Source organism: Diadema antillarum, unplaced genomic scaffold, assembly GCF_040938485.1.
Source record: "Diadema antillarum isolate AM-2024a unplaced genomic scaffold, OU_Dant_1.0 seq00002285_RagTag, whole genome shotgun sequence".
Classification (NCBI taxonomy): Eukaryota; Metazoa; Echinodermata; class Echinoidea; order Diadematoida; family Diadematidae; genus Diadema; species Diadema antillarum.
The window spans coordinates 17,450-38,015 of NW_027272909.1; the positions used below are offsets into that span (position 1 = coordinate 17,450).

The 20,566-nt window shown below is 39.8% G+C and overlaps 1 protein-coding gene across 1 annotated transcript; it reads left to right on the forward strand.

Annotated features, from left to right (window-relative positions):
* The first annotated feature begins 4,042 nt into the window (after positions 1-4,042).
* Positions 4,043-18,623, forward strand: LOC139714472 (protein canopy homolog 2-like). The gene is made up of 5 exons (XM_071626177.1): positions 4,043-4,060; positions 7,599-7,783; positions 9,863-9,978; positions 13,088-13,285; positions 18,501-18,623. Exons 2-5 carry the CDS (start codon positions 7,663-7,665, stop codon positions 18,621-18,623), a joined length of 558 nt encoding a protein of 185 aa, XP_071482278.1. The 5' UTR covers positions 4,043-4,060; positions 7,599-7,662.
* The last annotated feature ends 1,943 nt before the right edge of the window (positions 18,624-20,566 follow it).

Below are 20,566 nucleotides of genomic sequence, written 5' to 3' on the forward strand. Positions count from 1 at the left end.
ATCGGGGATTGGGTATGCCTCTATCCATTTAGTGAATGTGTCTCCCACCACTGGTACATACTTGTTGCCAGCATCAGATTCGGGAAAAAGGCCCAAAATGTCAATCGCTATTCTATCCAGTGGAGCACCCTGTTGATAATTCTTGAGAGGTGCACGAGGAGATTTGTTGGGTCCCTTTGCGAGAACCACAGATATTGCAAGCTCTGATATAGTTTCTGACTGTTTCCTTCATTTAATACCAGTAGCGAGTGCAGAAACATGTTCTGGACCAATGATGGCTCGCATGTCAGCCCACTGTCTGTTTCCTGGCTGGCAAAGATCACCTTCTGTCGCAGGTCCAGGGCTCGGACCAAGAAAGACTGGGTCGACTCCTTGGGGTTTTGTGCCAAGCTTGTGAGTTGGTGATACAATTCCGTTGGGTTCTGCTCCTGGAAGTGAGCACGGAGCATCCGACGTAAGCTAGGCAAGGTGAGCCCACCTTGACCTTCGAGATAACTCCGAAGAGCTGTTCCCGAAGTTACCGCCCGTATCACCGCCTCCACGATCTCCTCATCCGTGTAGCCCTTGTTTATTCCCGCTGTGATCTGATGGGCCAGACTGGAGAAACTCAGCCTGTCCTTCTGTCCCGGCTCCCCAATTTGGCCGGAGATCCGGAAATCCTTCTGGGCCAGCTGCATGAATCGTTGTTGAAGTTGCGGTTCAGCTGCCTTTGGTGGGGACGGTACGGGCTTCTCATCGGTGCTTGGTGGTGGCTGTGTGGGCTTGATCTCCTCGAGAATGGGGGGTGACCTCCGACCATCACCAAGGAGGGCAATGACCTTGGTGAGGACAGGAAGTCTTCCCTCATCTCCCTTTGCCAACCCTTCAGTTACCAGGTGTGAGGCTAGCTTAACCAAGAGTGTAGACCTATCCCCCTCTTCGACGTCCTCGACACCCGCGATCTTCAAATCCTCACACGCCTTTGCGGAGGTCCCCTTCTCCAGCCTCTGATGCCAATTTGGTGGCCTCCAGGTATGCCCCGTCGAGTGTCACAGCCATGGTAACCTAGCACAACAGCTACTGGACTAACAAAAAACGCTCCATGTACTGTTACCGTTGCCTTCCTACCACAGCGTTCCACTCACCGGGACCTCTGCCTAGCCAGCAAATCAAGCATGCGTTCTGTCTGTCATTGAAGGGTCGTTGTCACTGGACAGGCGAAGTTCATCCTATATCTCGTTAACAGCTAGTGTTGATCTCGCTTGTCCCTTCGTGGTCGCCAGTTTGTAACACCCACCCGGCGGTGACAAGGGGGGGGGGGGGATGTATATTTCTTAATCTGTAGGCAGAGAAGGGTAAAACGTCCAGTCAAGATGGATGCAGGGATGAAAGTGTGCTCAAAACCACATCCATCTGAGTTATGTCATCCTTCTCTGAATTGAGGCAGCTTGGTTAGAAGGATCACCTTCTGAGCGTAACTATAGTAATGTACTAAAATCAAAATTGCAATTGACTTTCGGAAATATTATTCATATAGGAAGCCATGCTTCTGTCTTCTCTGTCCCCCTTGCCCCCCCCCCCCCCCAATATTTCTTAATCTACACTCATTTCTCTGTTTCTCACTTCTGAATTGGTGACATAGTAGAGAACTACAGTTGATATTGTAGCTCAATGTGTTACATGCAGAAGGGCCCGCATCATGTTCTTATAAGTCAAAGTTGTTGATGAGCGACTGTGACTTGCAGTGTGCATTGCATTCAAAGTCGTGGTGTGGTGATTTGGCGTATTTAGAATGGCTTTGTGTCCATGTCTCCATCTAAACCAAATCCTACAGTGGTGCGAATATCCATGAACAAAACTGAAATAATGTTTAGTTACAAAAAGGAAAACAATGAAGTATAATAAAGTATAATTGTGATTCTGCTGTTGCACATGTAACAAGTGTATCACATCACTCTGTTTTAGCAGTGTTTATTATTATACCATATATATTCTTTAAGATGCATCAATTGACATATAAATATGCTTGTCCTTGAAAGTGCCAAAACTGTGATGTATACATTTGCAATAAATTGATTGTCTGTGAAGAGATAATCTTACCACAAGACTTGTACTTGTTTATTGTTACTATATGTGTGAGCGACATAGTTCAATAAATCATTTTGGTCGAGAGGAAAACATACGCATATTAATACACATATATATATTGAGTAAGTTGTCTACGTATTGGCATAATATCAAATAAAAAATTGAAACCAAATAAATATATATAAACATACTCTATAAATATATATATAGAGAGAGTAAATATATACATTTATTTATTTACTCTATCACTACATACAATAGTTGTGACCCCTTCTCACACATACACACACACTCTCTCTCTCTCTCTATGATATATGTATATATGTGTATGTACATATGTTATATACACACACAAATGATAAATAAATGTAAAAGTAAATGCAAACGAAGGGAATTGACCATATACATATATATTTGTTTATATATAGTATATATATATATATATATATATACATGTATTCATCTATTTATTTTTTACAGGGCTTCACATTATCAATGGCCCGAGGCCACTAAAATTTGATGTCGGGCAGCCAGATTTTTCTTTTGGTGGCCCAATCCGGCAGCAAAATTTCAAATTGAATTTTGATATTTCCTGGCAACCAAAATTTAAAATTCAAACATTTTAGTGACCAACATCGTGCCTTCAGGGTTTCTGGCAATAATTTTATGGTACCACAATGACTATTCTTTTGTTTTTACTATAGTTTAATCTTATGGACTAATGGTACAGACGTGGTACAGAACTATATTATACACTAGGAAGAGAGTCATTATGTTACAGTAAAAATCCTGAAATTATTATCAGAAACCCTGAAGAAAAAGTGTAAAGCGTTGAAAATAATTGATGCAAACATTAAAAGTAACTGGATGCTAAAAATGCATTCAAATCTTTTCCTTTCATCTTTTTTGTTCTGGATTACCAACACGTGGACTAAAATCCTCATCTTATACTCACACAGAGTTTGAATAGAATTATTTTCAGGCTACATGTAGCGCAGCATTTATTACATTTTCTTTAATTCGTCCTGTTTCTCTTTCAGTACGAATGTCTGCTGCGTTTTGTTTACCAAATTTCCATGAAACAACCAGTCGCTATAAGACGCAATATCAATTGAGCCTGTGTCAATCATCATCACATTTCTCAGGGATTGACAGAATTGCAAATTAATCAGGCAATACTGAACTTAAATTCATATTTTTGATCATTATTTTTTTTTTTTGAAAATGAGCCACGAAATAGATCGTAGACTAAAGAGCTCATGAGCTATTGAAGAGTTTGTTTGCAAAAACCGATAAGTCCATATTTGTCAAATGGAGATATTTGCGATTGAAGGTCAAGAAAAATAAAGAGAATAATAAGAAAATGTTTACTTCTTTTGACCATAACTTCGAAAATGTACCTTTATATGTAGTGACCAATATATCATTTACAAGGTATTATTTTGTACTTTATGACAGAGTACTTCAAAATCTTAAAAAATGGACTTATCGGTTTTTGCAAACAAACTCTTCTATTGTAAACCAAAGACAGACGATAGGTTGACCTAGACGATTGGCACGTGCTAGTACAATATAGGTCAAACGAAAACAGAAGAAAAAGAAGAATAAAACTAGATGAATGAATAGAATACATAATACATCTGTCATTGTCACATTGATCCACCGATTTATGCGGTAGAATGCAAGCGTGGAGCTTTATAATTGGTGGAAAGTAAATACAGCATGAGACTGGTGGAACTCCTATCTTGGTATCAATTACCGGGTAATAATGGCGTGATACTTCTGTGTAAATAGGAGATAATGTCGGCACCCAACCATGCACCAGCTGGTGCGTGAGAAATCCTGAGCAAGTGAAGTTACGTTCGCTTCTCGCAGCGAACCGCTCAACTAGCTCGTGCACTAATGCTCTTCTTTCGATCGGCGGCGTTGCATAACGCCACCAGCACCCAGCTTGACTTCGCGCTAGGACCTTTGCGAGCACGATAACGCTGCGGTACAATGTATGGTTGGGGCACCACCTATCGACAGGGCACCTTCCCATCGACACCCTGCGTATCATGGCTGTTTGCGTATTCTTGCGGTCGGCTACACGTCACTTCCGGTTGACTGGAGTGAAAACAAACAGCTTGCACGCGCTAAGCCTGCATATGCTATGCATAATGCGCATACTGCATGCTGTGCCTGCATGTGCGACGCGTTTTATGTGCAACTCTACGCAGACATGGGGACTGTTTTTCATTACTAGTATTCATTTTGTCATTTATTCATGAGATACATACATCATGTCTTGCCAGCAATATTCTAAAAATCTGGATCCTGTCGATCGATCGGTCGGATCCCGGTATTTTGCCAAGTTGAAGGCAGCCGGACTGGACCTGTGCCCGTATGAAATCGCGGCAGGACTCTGGATCAACGACCCGAAAATGGCCAGATGTGCTGTAGAACCTCATTGAGTAGGCCCTACCCCGATATCTACGTTTACTTAGTACCTCATAGAAACTTCAGGTAGGTCTATAGGCCTATATAACGTTAGTACTGTAGTAGGCTTAAGGTAGGGCCTAATTTAGGGTAGGCCTAGTCTAGGGCCTAATCCTGCTGCCCGCACAGCTACAGTAGTACAGCTTGTGCTCGCGGGGCGCCCCGGCAGAAAACACGTACAGCGTTACCCCCTCCAGGCTCACGCGACTGTTTGTTTTCACTCCACCGCTATCCATGACCCCGTGACACGCAAAATACCCGGATGTCCGACCATGAGAATAGAACAAAAAAGTACGCGCGGGATTAAGTGTCATTAGCTATAAAAACAATAAAAACGAAGAAACGAAAATCAAACTCAAACAAACCAAGCTAAAAATTACACATCCGATCAGTAACGACGCATGGCTGTGAAATTCACGTGTATTACCTATGGCCTGTGAAATTCACGTGTATACCTATGCTGTGAAATTCACGTGTATACCTATGGAGGAGAGGGGGTGTCGATCGCAAGGTTCCCTTTTTAGCTGCGCGAAGAAAACGGAACGCACGCACTAAAATTGCGCTATTTTAAAACGGAGATTCATAATCAACGAGACGGTCACGACATTCAAAACTGCAGTATTTATGGCATATTTGAGGTAAGAATTAGGCGGATTTGTATTATATTTTTAGAATAAACAAGCTACAGATCCTTAGGGTGTCGATACGTGGTACCCCCAACCCTAAGTGTATACAGACATACCAGTAAGTTACTCTTATTTCCTTTAACTTATGTTAGGTCTATTTTCGTCAAAACTGTATTTCCGTCTGAATTAATAAGTGTTCTAGCACGTAGTCCCTACTTTGTGCGTTTTGTCCCACGTTTTTCTTAAATTATGCGGTCCTATTAACGTCGTGTAGTTTACCCTGATAGCAGCAAAGGCGACGTTCACAAATTTTATCCTAGTCGTAGCATGTCATTTATGTACGTCCGACGCTGAATGTGTTCGCTTTTCGATAGTGGCTAAAACTACTACATGTAAGTTTCTCTCATCTTGACACGCTGAAATGAATTTGATACTGAGATAAACTAGTCATTACCCTCACAAAGATTTTCCAGCACGAGTATGAAAGCTTTGTAATGGAATTAAGCTGCAATTTTGTCATCAGATCAAGGATTCAGTCCGTGGCATCGACTCAATAATGAATGCCAAGCCCAAGACTCAAAGAGCAAGACAAGGCAATGCAGATGAAGGGCTGGGCAGAGGGTGTGATTCCATAGTTATTCATTTAGTCAATCTTAAATTTTAGGTTAGACTTATTAAATTCTTTGTGAATTGCCATGTTTCACGAAGAATTTGATAAGTCTAACCTAAAATTTGAGATTGACTATTAATACTATGGAATGCTGTGTGTGTCTTCAATGTTGCTCAACTTTCTAATGAAAATGAAGATTTTAGAGACTTTTTCATGTAAACAAATAATTCTGTAAACTTTCATATAATATAATTTAATGTCTAACCGCACCAGCGACCCCAACCCGTTACGTAGTTATGGGCCATGGCATTAGGCCTACCGAGTCGGGGTCGCATGGCAGCCCTATGGCTATGGCTATCGAAGAAACTCCTGATAATGGCTTTGCATTTTGGTGACCAGAGACAAAAATACAGGGTTTTACACTGAAAATCAGAGCCGTACTGTTAGAGATAAAACAACTGTACAATACGATCTGTTTTAAGACCTCAGTGAAAGATTTTATCTGCGGTTTTAGTCTTTCCGCTCTTTGTATCGTAGTACAACTTACACAGCGCATGCGCCAACAGCCTTGCTGTCGAACGGGTATGGATAAAACGTAGCACATATTATAATACACAATGTATGCGTGTGGAAAAAAAAAAAGTACATCTTGCTGAGAACTGGGTACCGTTTCGTGAAAGTTGTCAGCGCTGACAAGTTGTCAGTTTCTGACAATCACCATAGCAACAGTCGGTGACCAGAGCATCTCAGCCAATCAAACCAAGGATTTTGCTGAAATTGTCAGCACTGACTAAATTGATGAAACACCCCCCTGAGATGAAAGGCCTACTGTATTCATTTGCGCATGCGCAGATCATTTTATTTACGTGATATGTTCAAAATGGCGATTCGCATCTCGCGGAGATGGTCTCAATGATTATTATGATTAATCTTGTTTTCGGAGGTAATGGTGAGTGATACATAGTTGCCTATAATATTCAACAATATGGTATTACAACATGTGGCTTTTCATTGTGAATCCAAGTGTTGTTTTGAACGATGAGTTGTTTACTGACTTGCAAGCATCACAGTGCACTTGATTACCTCGCTAAATTGCATACAATTCTTCGGGGCGCTGTTACCGTACTGGTTACATCGCCCCGTGTCGGGGTTAATTTAATGTCCAAATGATAATTTGAAGTGGATGGTGATCAGGCTAATAAAATTGAACAGGGAAACTAGTGGCCTATCATATTAATTTTTAGTCAATCTTAGATTTTAGATTAGACTTAAATTCTTCCTGAACCCCCCCCCCCCCCCCAGAGGCCCCAGGCATCACTTCTTTTCTTTTTTCCCATCACTGACCCACTCACCATCTGCATTAATCAGTCTGAAGACTCTTACTTTAGAACCCTCTTGGACTAGAATATTACAATGTATGTCTACATGTAGCTAGCTTCTGCTATTTTCATATAGAATGTAGACCCTATTCCATCCAGTACAGTTGCTGGTTTCTTGTTACTTGTAGTGATCAATGGTTTCATGTCAAAGTTTTTCAGTTTATCATCCAGATCCAAAATTTAACTGCATGACTAGTCATCCTGCATCCTGTAAAAGCAAGCAGCCGGCCTTTTTTGACCACAACACCATCCAAAATTTGACCACCGGCTGCATACAGATTGTACTGTATCTACTGTAACTTGAGTCGGAAAGAAATATTTTTGACTTGTCTTTGTCAGAAAAGGCATGTAGAGATCTACATTTATAAGTAAGAAAGATAGGAAATAAATGATTATTATTCTTTTCTTTCTCTCTTTGTTTATCTTTGAATCTTTCAGCTGATTGTTGACAGGGTAGAGTTGTACTGAGTGTTACAGAACTGGTCAAAAGTGCGTGAACGGTATGAAGCTGCACGGAGAGTGGCTACTGCAGTATGGAATCTCCATATTGCTCTATTGCATGCTGGGTATGTTTCGCTCTGCTGAGGCTGGGCGAGAAATCGACTCAAATATCTACTGTGGTGGTAAGTCCTCACAAGGAGGGAAGTATTTAAACCAGATTACATATTTATCTCAGCCAAGGAAGGAGGTTTTGTTCCATCGGCGTTTGTTTGTTTGTTTGTCTACAGGTGTGCAAAATAACTCAAAACGTGAACAAATTTCGATGAAAGTTACAGGAAAGGTTTAGAATGATACAAGGAACAGACCATTAAATGTTAGTGATCCGGAAATGTTTGTTGATTTATGAAGAATTTTCAATATTTTGGCAGGTAGGATCAATGAACTTGAGAGTTCAAGATTTGCATTTTTTAGGTTTGCATAAATAATGCGCACTGAAGTTCATGTTTTGCTTGGGCGAGGCACCGCGCAGGTGGAAGTTGATGATGCAACAAAAGGCTTCTAATTGGGAAGTCTTTTTTATGCCTCCGCAACGAAGTGGCCGGAGGCATTATGTTTTCGGGTCGTCCGTCCGTCCGTCCGTCCGTCCGTCCGTCCGTCCGTACGTCCGTACGTCCGTCCGTCCGTCCGTCCGTCCGTCCGTCCCGTTTTGTTTTTGTCGATATCTCAAGAACCATGTGGTGGTTTTACATCAAACTTGGTATGAGGGTATATCCTTGGGGGATGATACTTTGTGTGGATTTTAAGGTCACAGGGTCAAAGGTCACAGGTTATTTTGTGAAAAAAAAAATGAAATTTCATGTTTTTCTCCATATCTCGCAAATGGTTCAAGGTATCTTCATGGAACTTAGTATATATGCTTGTACCGATGGGCAGTGATTATCTAGGGAAGTTGGGGTTATGGGTCAAAGGTCAGGGGTCAAAGGTCAAGGTCAACTCCTCAAAATATCACTACTTTCCTTAAATGCAATATGCCTGAAGGGTTTTATTTTTTTCAAACTTGATGTATGGCATGTATTACCCAATATATATTTTTGGGGAAGTTTCTTGCCAAAAGGTCAAAGGTCAAAAGGTAAAAGGTCAAGTGAAAGTGCTAAATTGCACTTTTTCCTCCATATCTCGAAAGTAACTCAAGGTATCGTCATGAAACTTACATATTTATGCATGTTCAACCTAACAGTGATTCTCTTTGGAACTGTGAGGTCAAAGGTCAAAGGCCAGGTTTAGATAATGCTATTTTCCCATTTGATACTGAAATTATGCTTTTTCTCAATACCTTGAAAATTACTCAATGCATAGACTTATAAAAGGGTCAAAAGTCAAGTAAAAATCATCAGTTCCCCAAATACCTGCACTCTGACATTTTAATCATTCATCCAATTGAACCTAGTTCTAGAAAAAGTGAACATTCAGCACATTTGTGTCAAACCTGTCATTTTAATATTTTGCCAATTGTGTGAAACTGTCATCACACATTGTCAAGACATTGTACTATAGACCTATTAGGAGAACCATGCATTATGGCGGAGGCATATCAGTAGCCGTAGCGATATATCTAGTTTTTTTTTGCATGCATAATATGAACAAAGATTCTGCACTACATAGAGTCTTTGGTATGAATGGAAATCACTGATCTCATTTGGAGAATGAGATCAGTCATGGAAATGAGTTGCTTGGCGGAGGTCTGCGCTCTCAGAGTGCTTCTCTAGTTCCTTTTTCTTCCCCCAGGGAGGATTACAAATGCTGAAATTTTTAGTCTTTTTCTTTCATTTAAAGAGATTGTTGCACTCAAATGAATACCTGAGTGTAAAAAGTGTGTTTTGTTCAACAGTACGGATAGAGTATGCGCAGTACTTTTGAATTTGAGGAAACTTATAAACTTTCTATCAAAGGGTGTTTAAAGATTATGTAACATCCTGTGTGTTTACAAATGAGAGTCAAAAGGTATTTGCTATACAAGGAAAAAAACAAAGAACAGTTCAAACACAGGCAGCCATTGTGGTAGTTTGAACAGAATCCATGATTAAAATGTGGTCCATGGACTAAAACATGCTCTTGTGACAGCATGCAGTAAGGCAGTGTGTCACACAGCTTTACATATTATATTGGATTGTACATGATTTTTTGACTAGATTTTAATGACGTTTGCGAATGTCGGCCAATTAGTGTTCTCAGTCGTGGACCCTCCCATTCTATCGTTGCAGCTTGCAGGGCACTGATTAATGAAGTCGAGTATGCCATCTCTCAAGAAGACCCCCGTCAGATGATCACCGTGGGCAGCTTTAGGATCGACCCCAATGGCAAGCAGAAACATACCAAGGTGAGAACCAGAAGTCCTGTTCACACGCACCCAAAACTAATGGTTTTTGAAAATCGATAATTGTGATACAATGCAAAAGATATCAATTCTTGTGTGTGAACACACACAACAAATCGCTTACTCTTGAATATGCATCATGATTGATTTTTGTTTTGTTTTGTTTTTGTTTATTAAAGTCGGACGATCGTCACCCCTAATGGTGCGTTATTTCGTAATCTCCCGAACGACCGAAGTTTGTGCATGCAATTGCGCAATGCCAGACTCGGTGCTATATCCATAAACGTGTGGGACAATGCTGCCACTGAGACACGTGTGTGTGTGTGTGCTCTCGTGGCTCAGGCAGCCATTTTGGGTCAGGAGATTTGTAGTCTAAAGTGTTGTTCGCTGACCCATTGACCCAGCGCTATTCTCATTCGGTGTCACTACATTTGGTACAGAATGGGGGAGGCAGCGTGTTGCGTTCGTCTCCGTGCCGCACAAACCACTCGCCACGATTGTAAGGCTTTAAACTCTTGAGATACTTTGCCCTGCACGGCGTGTGTGAACGGCACGCAAAAAATCAAATTTCTAATCCCATAATGCAAGTAGCCACACTAGGTCTGCACACTCCGGTGCCTTGGGTCGCGCCCCAGTCATTGTCTAGGCATGCACAGTCTACATTTTGGTAGAGCGCTTCATTTGCAACGGGCTGACTATTTTTTTTTTTTTTCATTTGTAAAGGGCATTTGAGTATGTTTGACTTGTCACCACAAATGCCCAAAATTTTTAAAGATTAAAGGATGTGCTACAATTGTAGGTGTGTATGTCATTTGAGATTACTCAATTTGGTAATACTGGTGAGCAATATAACCTACTGACTGTGTGAACTTGGTGGTTGGGATGGGAACAACACTCTACTTCTACTGTCACTTCTTCATTGTATGCAACATTGTACTTCTCTGTAGACAGGATTGGTTCGCTGCTGTGATATTATGACTGTTATGAGTACCTAGAAGCATTCACACCAAATGACTTTTAACAGTCAACACCGAGCTTCAGGAGAGATGGCTGACAATCCAGTCTAGCTCCCTCTAGAGTTGGACACTGCACACCTTTAGATGTGCCTGCACAGGTTACTGTGTACAAACTGTGCAATAGAAATCCACATTACATCTCAGTTGTCAACATTCCCATCATGCAATGGAAGATAATGCTTCAGGCAGAGAGCCAGGTGACACTGAGTGCCATTTCAAAACATAGTACAAATAATGTGTTGATAGCAGAGAGGTCTTTGCTAGAATTTGTAAACCCCAAACAAGTCTACGTCCTTCTGCCATTGATTGGGTTTACTGTACAAGTGGAAATTTTCACAGTGTTGAACTTTTTATGCCTCCGCCACGAAGTGGTGCCGGAGGCATTATGTTTTCGGGTTGTCCGTCCGTCCGTCCGTCCGTCCGTCCGTCCTTCCGTCCGTCCGTCCGTCCGTCCTTCCGTCCGTCCTTCCGTCCGTCCGTAATGAATTTTGTGGACAGGGTAACTACCAAAACCTTTTGAGGTATCCTAATGAAACTTGGCATGTATGTGTATTAGGAGGTGAAGTTGTGCCTATCAACTTTTGGGTGCACATGCTGAAGGTCAAAGGTCAAAAGGTCAAGGTCAAATGCTTAAAATTTCACTTTTTCCCCCATATCTATGCAATGCCTGAAGATATTTTCTTGAAACTTAGTGTATACATGTATTACCCAATTAAGATTCTCTGATGAAAGTTTGGGGTCATGAGGTCAAAAGGTCAAAGGTCAAAAGGTCAAGTAAAATGTTAAAATTGCACTTTTTTCTCTGTATCTTGGAAATTGTTCAAGGTATCTTTATGGAACAAAGTATATATGCATGTACTGACTGGCAGTGGTTATCTAGGGAATTTGGGGTTCATGTGGTCAAAGGTCAGGGGTCAAAGGTCAAGGGCAATACTTCAAAATTTTACTATTTTCCTTATATTTATGCAATGCCAGCAGGATTATTTTTTTAAAAACTTGATGTATGCATGTATAACCCACTAGAGATTCTCTGGGATTTTCTTCTTTTTTTTGCCAAGAAGGTCAAAGGTCAAAAGGTCAAAGATCAAGTGAAAGTGCTGAACTTACTTCTTTCTCCATATCTCAGAAGTGGCTCAAGTTATCTTTAAACTTAGTACATATTTATGTATGTTCTGCCTGACATTGATTCTCTTATGAATCAAAGGCCAGATGAAAATGATAACAATTTACTGTTCAATACAGAAATTGCACTTTTTCTCCATACAATTTATACCTTGACAATTACTCAAGTGCGTAAACTTATGAAAGGGTCAAAGTCGAAGTTAAAGTTCTTAAATCCCCAAATACATGCTCTCCTATTCATCCAATTAAATTTAGGTCAAGGAAGGTGAACATTCGATACATTTGTGACAAACATGTCATTTTAATATTTTGCCAGTTTTGTGGAAATGTAATCACACATTGTCCACATGTACTATAGACCTATTAGGAGAATCATGCATTATGGCGGAGGCATACCAGTCGCCATAGCGACATTTCTAGTTGCATATTTTGTGTAAAAACAGAAACTAGTGCAAAATAATAGCATGCAAATATTTGTGCTTACCATGTGTTCGAGTAGTCATTGGTAGTTGATATCTTGATTCCATGGAATTAAAAACACACAAAACTCATCTTTCGGTCAAGCATGAAAAATTACTCCCACAAAAATGGGTGTATATCCACTTTTACAGTACTAAGTCATTGGTTTGTGCAGGACATCACTGGTCTGTTTTGTGTGAGTGTGTGTGTGTTGTGTTTTTTTTTGGGGGGGAGGGGCAGAGGGGGGTATGTTCTTTGAAATGATGTTTTCCCTATGAAATGGAATCACTTTTGGAAAATAAGGGTTGATTCAGAACATTGGGAAATGAAATCACACTCTTCTGCTGTCTAATAGCAATGGAGAATATGATGATATATTAGTTGAACTTAACAAATTGCATTGTCATACGTATAAAGTGTAATTGCATAATAAATTGCATAATATATATATTTTTTACATTGTACAAAGAAAAAAAATCATGCCAATGGAGTTTCCACTTCTGTTCGTTTTGAAGATACCATATGCAGGTTCTGAAGCACATCTGACCGAAGTCGTGGAGAGCATCTGCGAGAAAATGACTGATTACGCAGAGAAGCTTAATCCCGAAACTCAGGAGAAGAGCTACGTCAGGTACAATTCCCGCAACGGTGAAGACATCGAACTCGAGCATGTGTCCATCAATGCTAGCACTGGAAAATTCCTACAAGTTGCAGTAAGCACTTTCTTCCATCTTTTATGCCAAAATATCAAGATATCCTGCTATCCCTACTCTTGTTCATTATTTTGTTGTTTAGTTTGTCCTTAGACATATTTCCCTTGATATCTTCTTTATTTGGAAGAACTTACAACACCTACTTTTGTTTTCTATAAGTGGTAATGATGCAGTGCTTTCTAATGTCAATTATAGCTCTTTGGCATTCTTAATTCCACACTTATTTAGCAGTGTGTAGCAAAAAAACAAAACAAAACAAAACAAAACAACAACAACAACAAACAACAAAACAGAAGGTACACCTTGTAACTTGCCCAGGACATCACAAATATGCTTCATTTCTATGGATAAGACATGAAATTCATGAAATCATTTCAAAATCCCTTTAACACTGATGTCAGGATTTTCTGGTAAACAATGTATAACCAGCAAATGACTGATGGATTCAGTTGGGAATTATTCAAAATGTTGAAACACTAGATTGATATCTTTTATCATCTTGGCCGGTCACAAAGAAAAAAATTTCACTACGTTTTTAACATCATACCCTCCAAAAGGGATGAGCTTTACTTTGATGTGCAAGAAATTTCATGATAGCCTTGCAAGATTATAGACAAAGAAACTCACACACTTAATATGCTTTGTATTTTTTTGTATCTTTTGTGTGTGTGTGTGTTTTTTTTTTAAACAGCCAAACATGATTTTGCAGAGAAAGACATATGGCTGGAGTAAGAACATTAGTCATTGTTTACCATTAGATGTTTCAATTGCACATAAGATACCATCAACAGCTACACTCGAGAGTTTTTACCCGTTGGCAGAATCAACCGCATGTACAAGGTCATCACGGGTCGCCTACTGTCTCTACAGTGTTCGACATCTGCTGAAGGGGTCAGGTGTTCTTAAAAGTGACATTATGCCACGATTTGGATTGCATCGAAGTATAAAACAATGATATTGGTCTCGTTCTGACAAGTTGAATTATCGACTTTTGAGGACCAAGTGACGGGTGGAAGTCCACGGGAGACATTCAATAAAGAGACATTCTTGATTTTGCCAATGATCCGTTTTTCTTCTCAAAATGATAAAAATCTTGCCAAGAAGAAGAAGAAGAAAAGGAAAAAAAAAAAGAATTGATGATGCCAGGATCTGTTATTGAATTGCCAATTCGTGACCTCTGGGAATCGGCGCAGTGATTGTTTCTTGGGCCCCCGATGTAATCGAGCTCGGCTGTCAATTAATTTGCGAGATCTGTTTTTGAGATTGGGAGATTGGAGCGAACTCGTGTGATGGAAAATCAATACCACATGTTTGCCGATAAGGCTATTGATTGGTGACTCACTGGAAATGTGTTTTGACAAATATGCTCGCGGGATGATGTAGAAATCTGGCATTATGCGGCCTTCCCACTTGCCACTTGCACTTCGTCACAGGAGATCCGTCCCCATGGAATGGTATCATCAACCAGTCCCGAACATGGTTCGAGGAAATCACCCCTTGAAAGGGATTTTGATTATTCTAAAGAAAGGAATGTTTTGAATATGCCCCTATCATACCTACAATTAATCATACTTACAATTAAATCTACTGCCACAAATATGATGACACAGACATTGATATGACAATTATGATAGGGGAGAATTCATTGAGTAAGATCTGCACACTGCTGGTAGATGTTGCTGAACGAACCCAACTAAATCATGGTCAGAGTCCCTTTGTAAGTTGTAACAAGGAGGTGATGCCTCCTTGGTTGTAACTACTGTACCTTGTGAAGAGTTTTGCCTTATCTCCTCACATGATGCCCTTACAGGGGAGATAGCAGTATTGTTTCATTTGTTCATAATTGTAAGGTTTTCTTCTCTTTTTCATCTTTTTTTTCTTTTTTTTAAAACACAACAGAAGAGCAGATCGTTTTACTTTTCATTTTCCGATGCCTCCTGTGGTGTACCAACAACTTCAGATTACTTTACATGCACATCCTTTGCATTATTGCTAACAATAATTCTGGCAAGCTTTCCTTATTGCTTAATATTCCATGTTTGCATTATGAGTAGCAAAGTGATGAGGCTCGGTGGATACAACCACAGTCTCTCAATCTTAAGGTCCTTGGTTCAAGTCCCCCTAGCAGCAGCAGTTGGTACCCACTAGACAAGGCACTTATCCTTATTCGGCACGGTCAGACTGGCAAAAGATCAAGAAGTGTAAGATAGTGATCTTTAAAGATCTCAAAGTATTGCCAGTTGACTGCAAATTTCCCGCGAAACTTCTCGCAAAACTTCCCACTCGAAGCACAGGGTTATTTCCCCCACCCCCGCCAACTTCTCGGTCTTTTGCCGATGTGAGCGCTAGAAACTAACACTTCACTAAGTCTGTCACATGACCAGTCGACCACCCGTTTGTGGGCGGTGCCTCCATAGCATGCAGCCATTGTGATGCACAGGTGTTCATTGTTACGTCACAATAACTAGCCATCTGATGGCGTACTCTTTCTTTTTTCTTGCGCATGCACACTAGTGACCCAGACTTCTCGATTAAAAGATCAAAAAGTTTGGCTGCCATTGTAACAAGATGACAAAAAATCACAAATCTTTTGCCAGTCTGACCGCGCCTATTGTGTAGTCCTTCATAGGGGACATAGAGCTGTTGGTCCCATGATAACTTGCTCATCTTAAGCAATCAAGTGCTTCCTTAGTGGCCATATTAAATGAATAAAAACAAACAAACAAATTAGAAAACAAACTTTACGTGGATGCACTGTGTACCTTTTTTTTTTATCAGTTTAGAATATCACATATAGATGTGTATATATTTCATCAAGAGACTTAATGGAAAACCTTCAGTGGTATTGAACCCATAACCTTCACATGTGCAGTGTTAGCCTGCAACACCACAGAGCCTGTCACTTTTCCTTATGATTGCCATACACCCCCAAGGCAAGATAAAGTAACTTTTTACAAATTACAAAGCATTGAGCAGTTTTTAAGTACAGGGAATCCTCCATTACTGCCTGACTGGTTTATTGTCAATTTCCAGCACTGAACAAACGAGGGCAAGCGATGATTGACAATTTCATTTGTGCTCTATGTTACAGACACATTGTAGTGCATCAAAGTCTATTTCGGGTTTATTAAATTTTCTTGAGGAAGGCATATCTGCCTCTTCTGTGAGGATTCGAGTGGGGGGATGAGTACACCTATCAGTTTCTTTCTAGGATACGGTCTCTGAGGTCGCAACCACTTGAGATGCGTATTTGCTTGCATTGTTGTCTGATCCGTGACACATGCTTGGCATTAGGGTCCCTTACCGTATCGAATCCCGACCCTCCATTAAAGGAGGGAAATTGGCTGAATTTGATGATGCAGACATCAACCATTATTTCTTGTATGAGTAGGGATTTTTCTTTTTATTTATTTCTCTCTTTTTTTTTAGCATGTGCCTCTTTTCCATAGCAGTGCAGTATCTTTATTTGTAAGACATCCTTCACCTTAAAGGGCTGGTATAGTTTTGGTTGAGATGGGGTTTCAGGTTTCCAACTTTTTGGTGACTTATGAAATATCAAAGAGCATTCAATTCTAAGAGGAATTAAAAGTTTATTTGATGAAAATTGGTTTTGAATTGGCTGATATATCCAAAAGCAAGGAGATCCTAATAAAAGGAGGGACCCACCTTTTATTGGACCACTTTGTTTAACTTTGTTTTTTTGATATCTCAGCCATTTCAAGCCCTATTTTCATCAGGTAAAGTTTGAATTCCTTTTAGAATTGTATGCTCTTTAATATTTCATAGGTGGTTTCTAGTTAAAATCTGAATCCCCCATCTCAACCAAAACTATACCATCCATTTTTAGATAGACATGGCAAATGCTATTCAACTGACTTGATTCCATCCACTGGCGATGGCTTGCCCCATTCTCCCTCAGGTTTTCTTGAAGTTTCCTATTTGCTGCTTACCACCTGAATGATACTTTAAGAAATGATTCTCTAACTGTCATCTTTCACATTAGATAACCATATGTCAGAAAATTACAATTCTAGTAATGCTGGTAAAGGAAAATGATGATAGTAATGATGATGTTACTTATGATAAATAAAACATTGTCTATGCTATGATAAACAGAGTATATTTCCTTTGTAAAGTTACTGTTCATTTTGATATGCCCTGTGTTAAAATTTTTTTTAGCATGAGTTGTGTGATGAATACAGAGTGTATGTATATATTCAGAAATGGTTGCTCAGTGTGAAGAAAGGTAATATTACAATTTTCTGCTCAAGAACATTTCCTACATTGTACCAGCAATTACATATATGGTTAGTCAAGTGTGCAAAATTATTGACGCATTCACAAAATTCAGTGTAAGAATTGAGCGTACAGTATGATGAGAATAATACTTTTACCCAATGTTGGATATTAATGCATTCCATTCTCCAAATGTGGTATAGGTAGGCCTACAGCAGAGGGAAAGATGTAGTGAACTCTCATTACAATTCTGCTTTCATGCACGATGTTTAGAAGAAGTAATTGGAAAGAATGACAAGATAGACTTCATTGTATTGTTTAAGACACCTCCAAAATGCACACACACAAACAAAGAAGAAAAAGAAAAGGGCTTTGTCCTTATTTTTGAAAACTGCCCTCTACTGGTATCATAAGGTATGGTAATGTTTTGTGGACTAGGGAGTTCCCAAGTGGCAGTGCATTGAGATTTTCATTAGTACGGTACTTTACTTTGTCCCTGAAACAAAGGGGCTCTTGTTTACCCCCCCCCCCCCTTCCCCACCCCATCCTCCTCAAATCCCAGAAACTTGGACCCCGCCTCTCCCTCCCTCCCTCTCCTTCCCCCCTTTCCCCCTTCTTTCCCAAGGTATCGGAGGCTTCCCTCACCTGTCACTTTCCATATTAGTTTTGCTGCTTTTCCCCCACTTTTCTGTGCCAGCAGGCTTGCATGACTCTTCAGTCCCAACAACTCTATTCCATGTTGTGTTTCTTCCTGCAACCCCCGCACTGAGGTGATGGGAAAATGTTGTGGGATTTGGCTCTCTCATGGATAACAGTCATCACAGGATGTGGTTCTTTGTTGTTGGTTTTTTGTTTTTGTTTTTGTATATTTGTTGTTAAGCAGATAATGATATGGCTTTCAAGGTTAAAAGTTTTGTTTAAATATTCTTTTTCCCTCTCCCTTCTCTTTCTTTGTTTCTCTTTCTTTCCGCTCTCCCAGTGTGACAATATACTTGAAGAGCATGAGGAGGACTTGATGAGATCATTCAAGGAAGGGTCCGAGGATGTGGAAACTCGATTTTGCTCGACAGTCACAAGTGAGTGTGAAACTTCTGGAGTGTAGTTCCTCCTGATACATCATTTGTAGGTGTCACCCAAAAGTCACTCCAAACTCCTGTCTATATGTTATACAGTATATACATGTATGATTACTGTGTCTAAATTTTCGCGAATTGAGACTTCCCGACGATTTCGCGAGTGGTTAAATTCACAATCGTGGAGTCCTGGGGGGCGTTTCATCAACGAGTTCGTCGAAGTTTTCACCGACGAATTTGCTATCAGCCAATCAGACCAAGAATTTCATTAGCTTTTAACAGTTGTCAGTGTAAATCCTTGCGTCTGATTGGCTGATAGCAAATTCGTCGGTGAAAACCCCTGACGAACTCGTTGATGAAACGCCCCCCTGTACTGAACGGAGAAATATATATGCGTACGTCACTTTCATATCGGGATCAGAGTCAATATTTTTGCGTGTTTTAATTTCGCGAAAAGCAGCTGACTCGCGAAATTCGCGAAAATAAAAACCTTGCGAAATATTTGGTGTATACAGTATGATATACGGAAGAGATTTATATTTGAAGACGTTTAAATGATCACGCTCTTCATCAATAATTTTTTTCACAAGACATACAAATGTATGTCAAAAGGGAAGATAGCTGGTGGTAGATTTAGAGATGCCAACTTACTTTTTTGCAGTATTTTGTACTGTGTTTTTTTAACGCAAAAATACCATAGGTTTCATCGAAAATGCTTGTTTTCCCCCAATTGTATTGCTGCACATGTCTATTGCAGGAAAGGTGGAAATACTGTTTTGGCACAAAAAATGTGCCTTTTCAACCCTCAGAATGCTGATACTGTTGACAAGGTTGGCAACCCTGTAGATTTTTCTTAAAGAAAGGAAACATGTGAAGATATCTACTGGTACATATCATGTATGACAGTTCTAGTTTGATACTTGAATCAAATTCAGTGTTTATTTCCCTCACAAACTAATATCCAGTAATCACGAAGGAATGAATAGCGATCATGGGAGTCGAATGTAAGAGTAAATGAACAGATACATAGAAGGGTTGGGGCAGGAATTGTGATGCTTGAGAGAGAGGAATTTTCTTGGGGGAAAGGCAAAGTTACCAGTAAATGAGTTAGGTTGTTTGACAGTCCAAGAATTTTGTCTTGCTCTACTGTAAAAGTGGATATTTTCGTGCGACTAATTTTTTGCGCTTCGCCGGGTAAGAAGAGTTTCGCATGTTTTTAATTCCGCGGAATCAAGACGTCACGCACAGGAGCATATGGCAAGCGAAATATTCGCGTGCTTTTATTTTCGCACTAGTTTCTGGTTGCGCGAAATGCTCGAAAATTTCAACACCGCGAAAATTTCCACTTTTACAGTATCTACAATTTGTATATTGTTACATACAACAATGAGGATAGGATACATACACAATGACCAGTTGAGACACGATCATACATGACTTACAATTCGTCTGCTGTTGATTAGAAAGTCAAATTTTTACAAATGTTGATAGTCCTCAATGCACAGAATGTATAACTGGAATGTCCAGTGAGATTGTGGATGATAGAATATGACAACGGCATGTGTCTTTGAGAATTGAAGTACAGTATTTGGAAGAACTTTCATTGTTACTATGCACGAGAAAGTATAGTCTCATCTGTCTGTACAATATACAGGGAATAATTTTCCTGGTATCGCATCGCAATTTGCTATGCATTTTTATGACACTGCTACACAAACTAACTTTTGTGTAGCAGTTTTCTTCCATAGAATTGTACAGGGTACCATTTGAAATATTGCTCATCAGCTGAAATTGCTAATCAAATTTGAGTTGGAAAATTATTCCCTGATATGTGTATGTTATACTTTGTAATTAAACAATATAGGCAGTGATCAGTGCAGGTTCAAGTCTTTAAAGTGCAAAAAGCCAGTACTTAGCTATGTCTTTTAATCTATATAGCCTTCTTATTCTGCTCAATTTTGTTCTTTGATCC

Excerpts from the sequence above, each read along its gene's own strand:
- LOC139714472 (XM_071626177.1), top strand. The coding sequence starts at position 7,663 with ATGAAGCTGCACGGAGAGTGGCTACTGCAGTATGGAATCTCCATATTG. Across the intron at positions 7,784-9,862 it reads CTCAAATATCTACTGTGGTG|CTTGCAGGGCACTGATTAAT; the intron begins GTAAGTCCTCAC and ends CTATCGTTGCAG. Across the intron at positions 9,979-13,087 it reads GCAAGCAGAAACATACCAAG|ATACCATATGCAGGTTCTGA; the intron begins GTGAGAACCAGA and ends TTCGTTTTGAAG.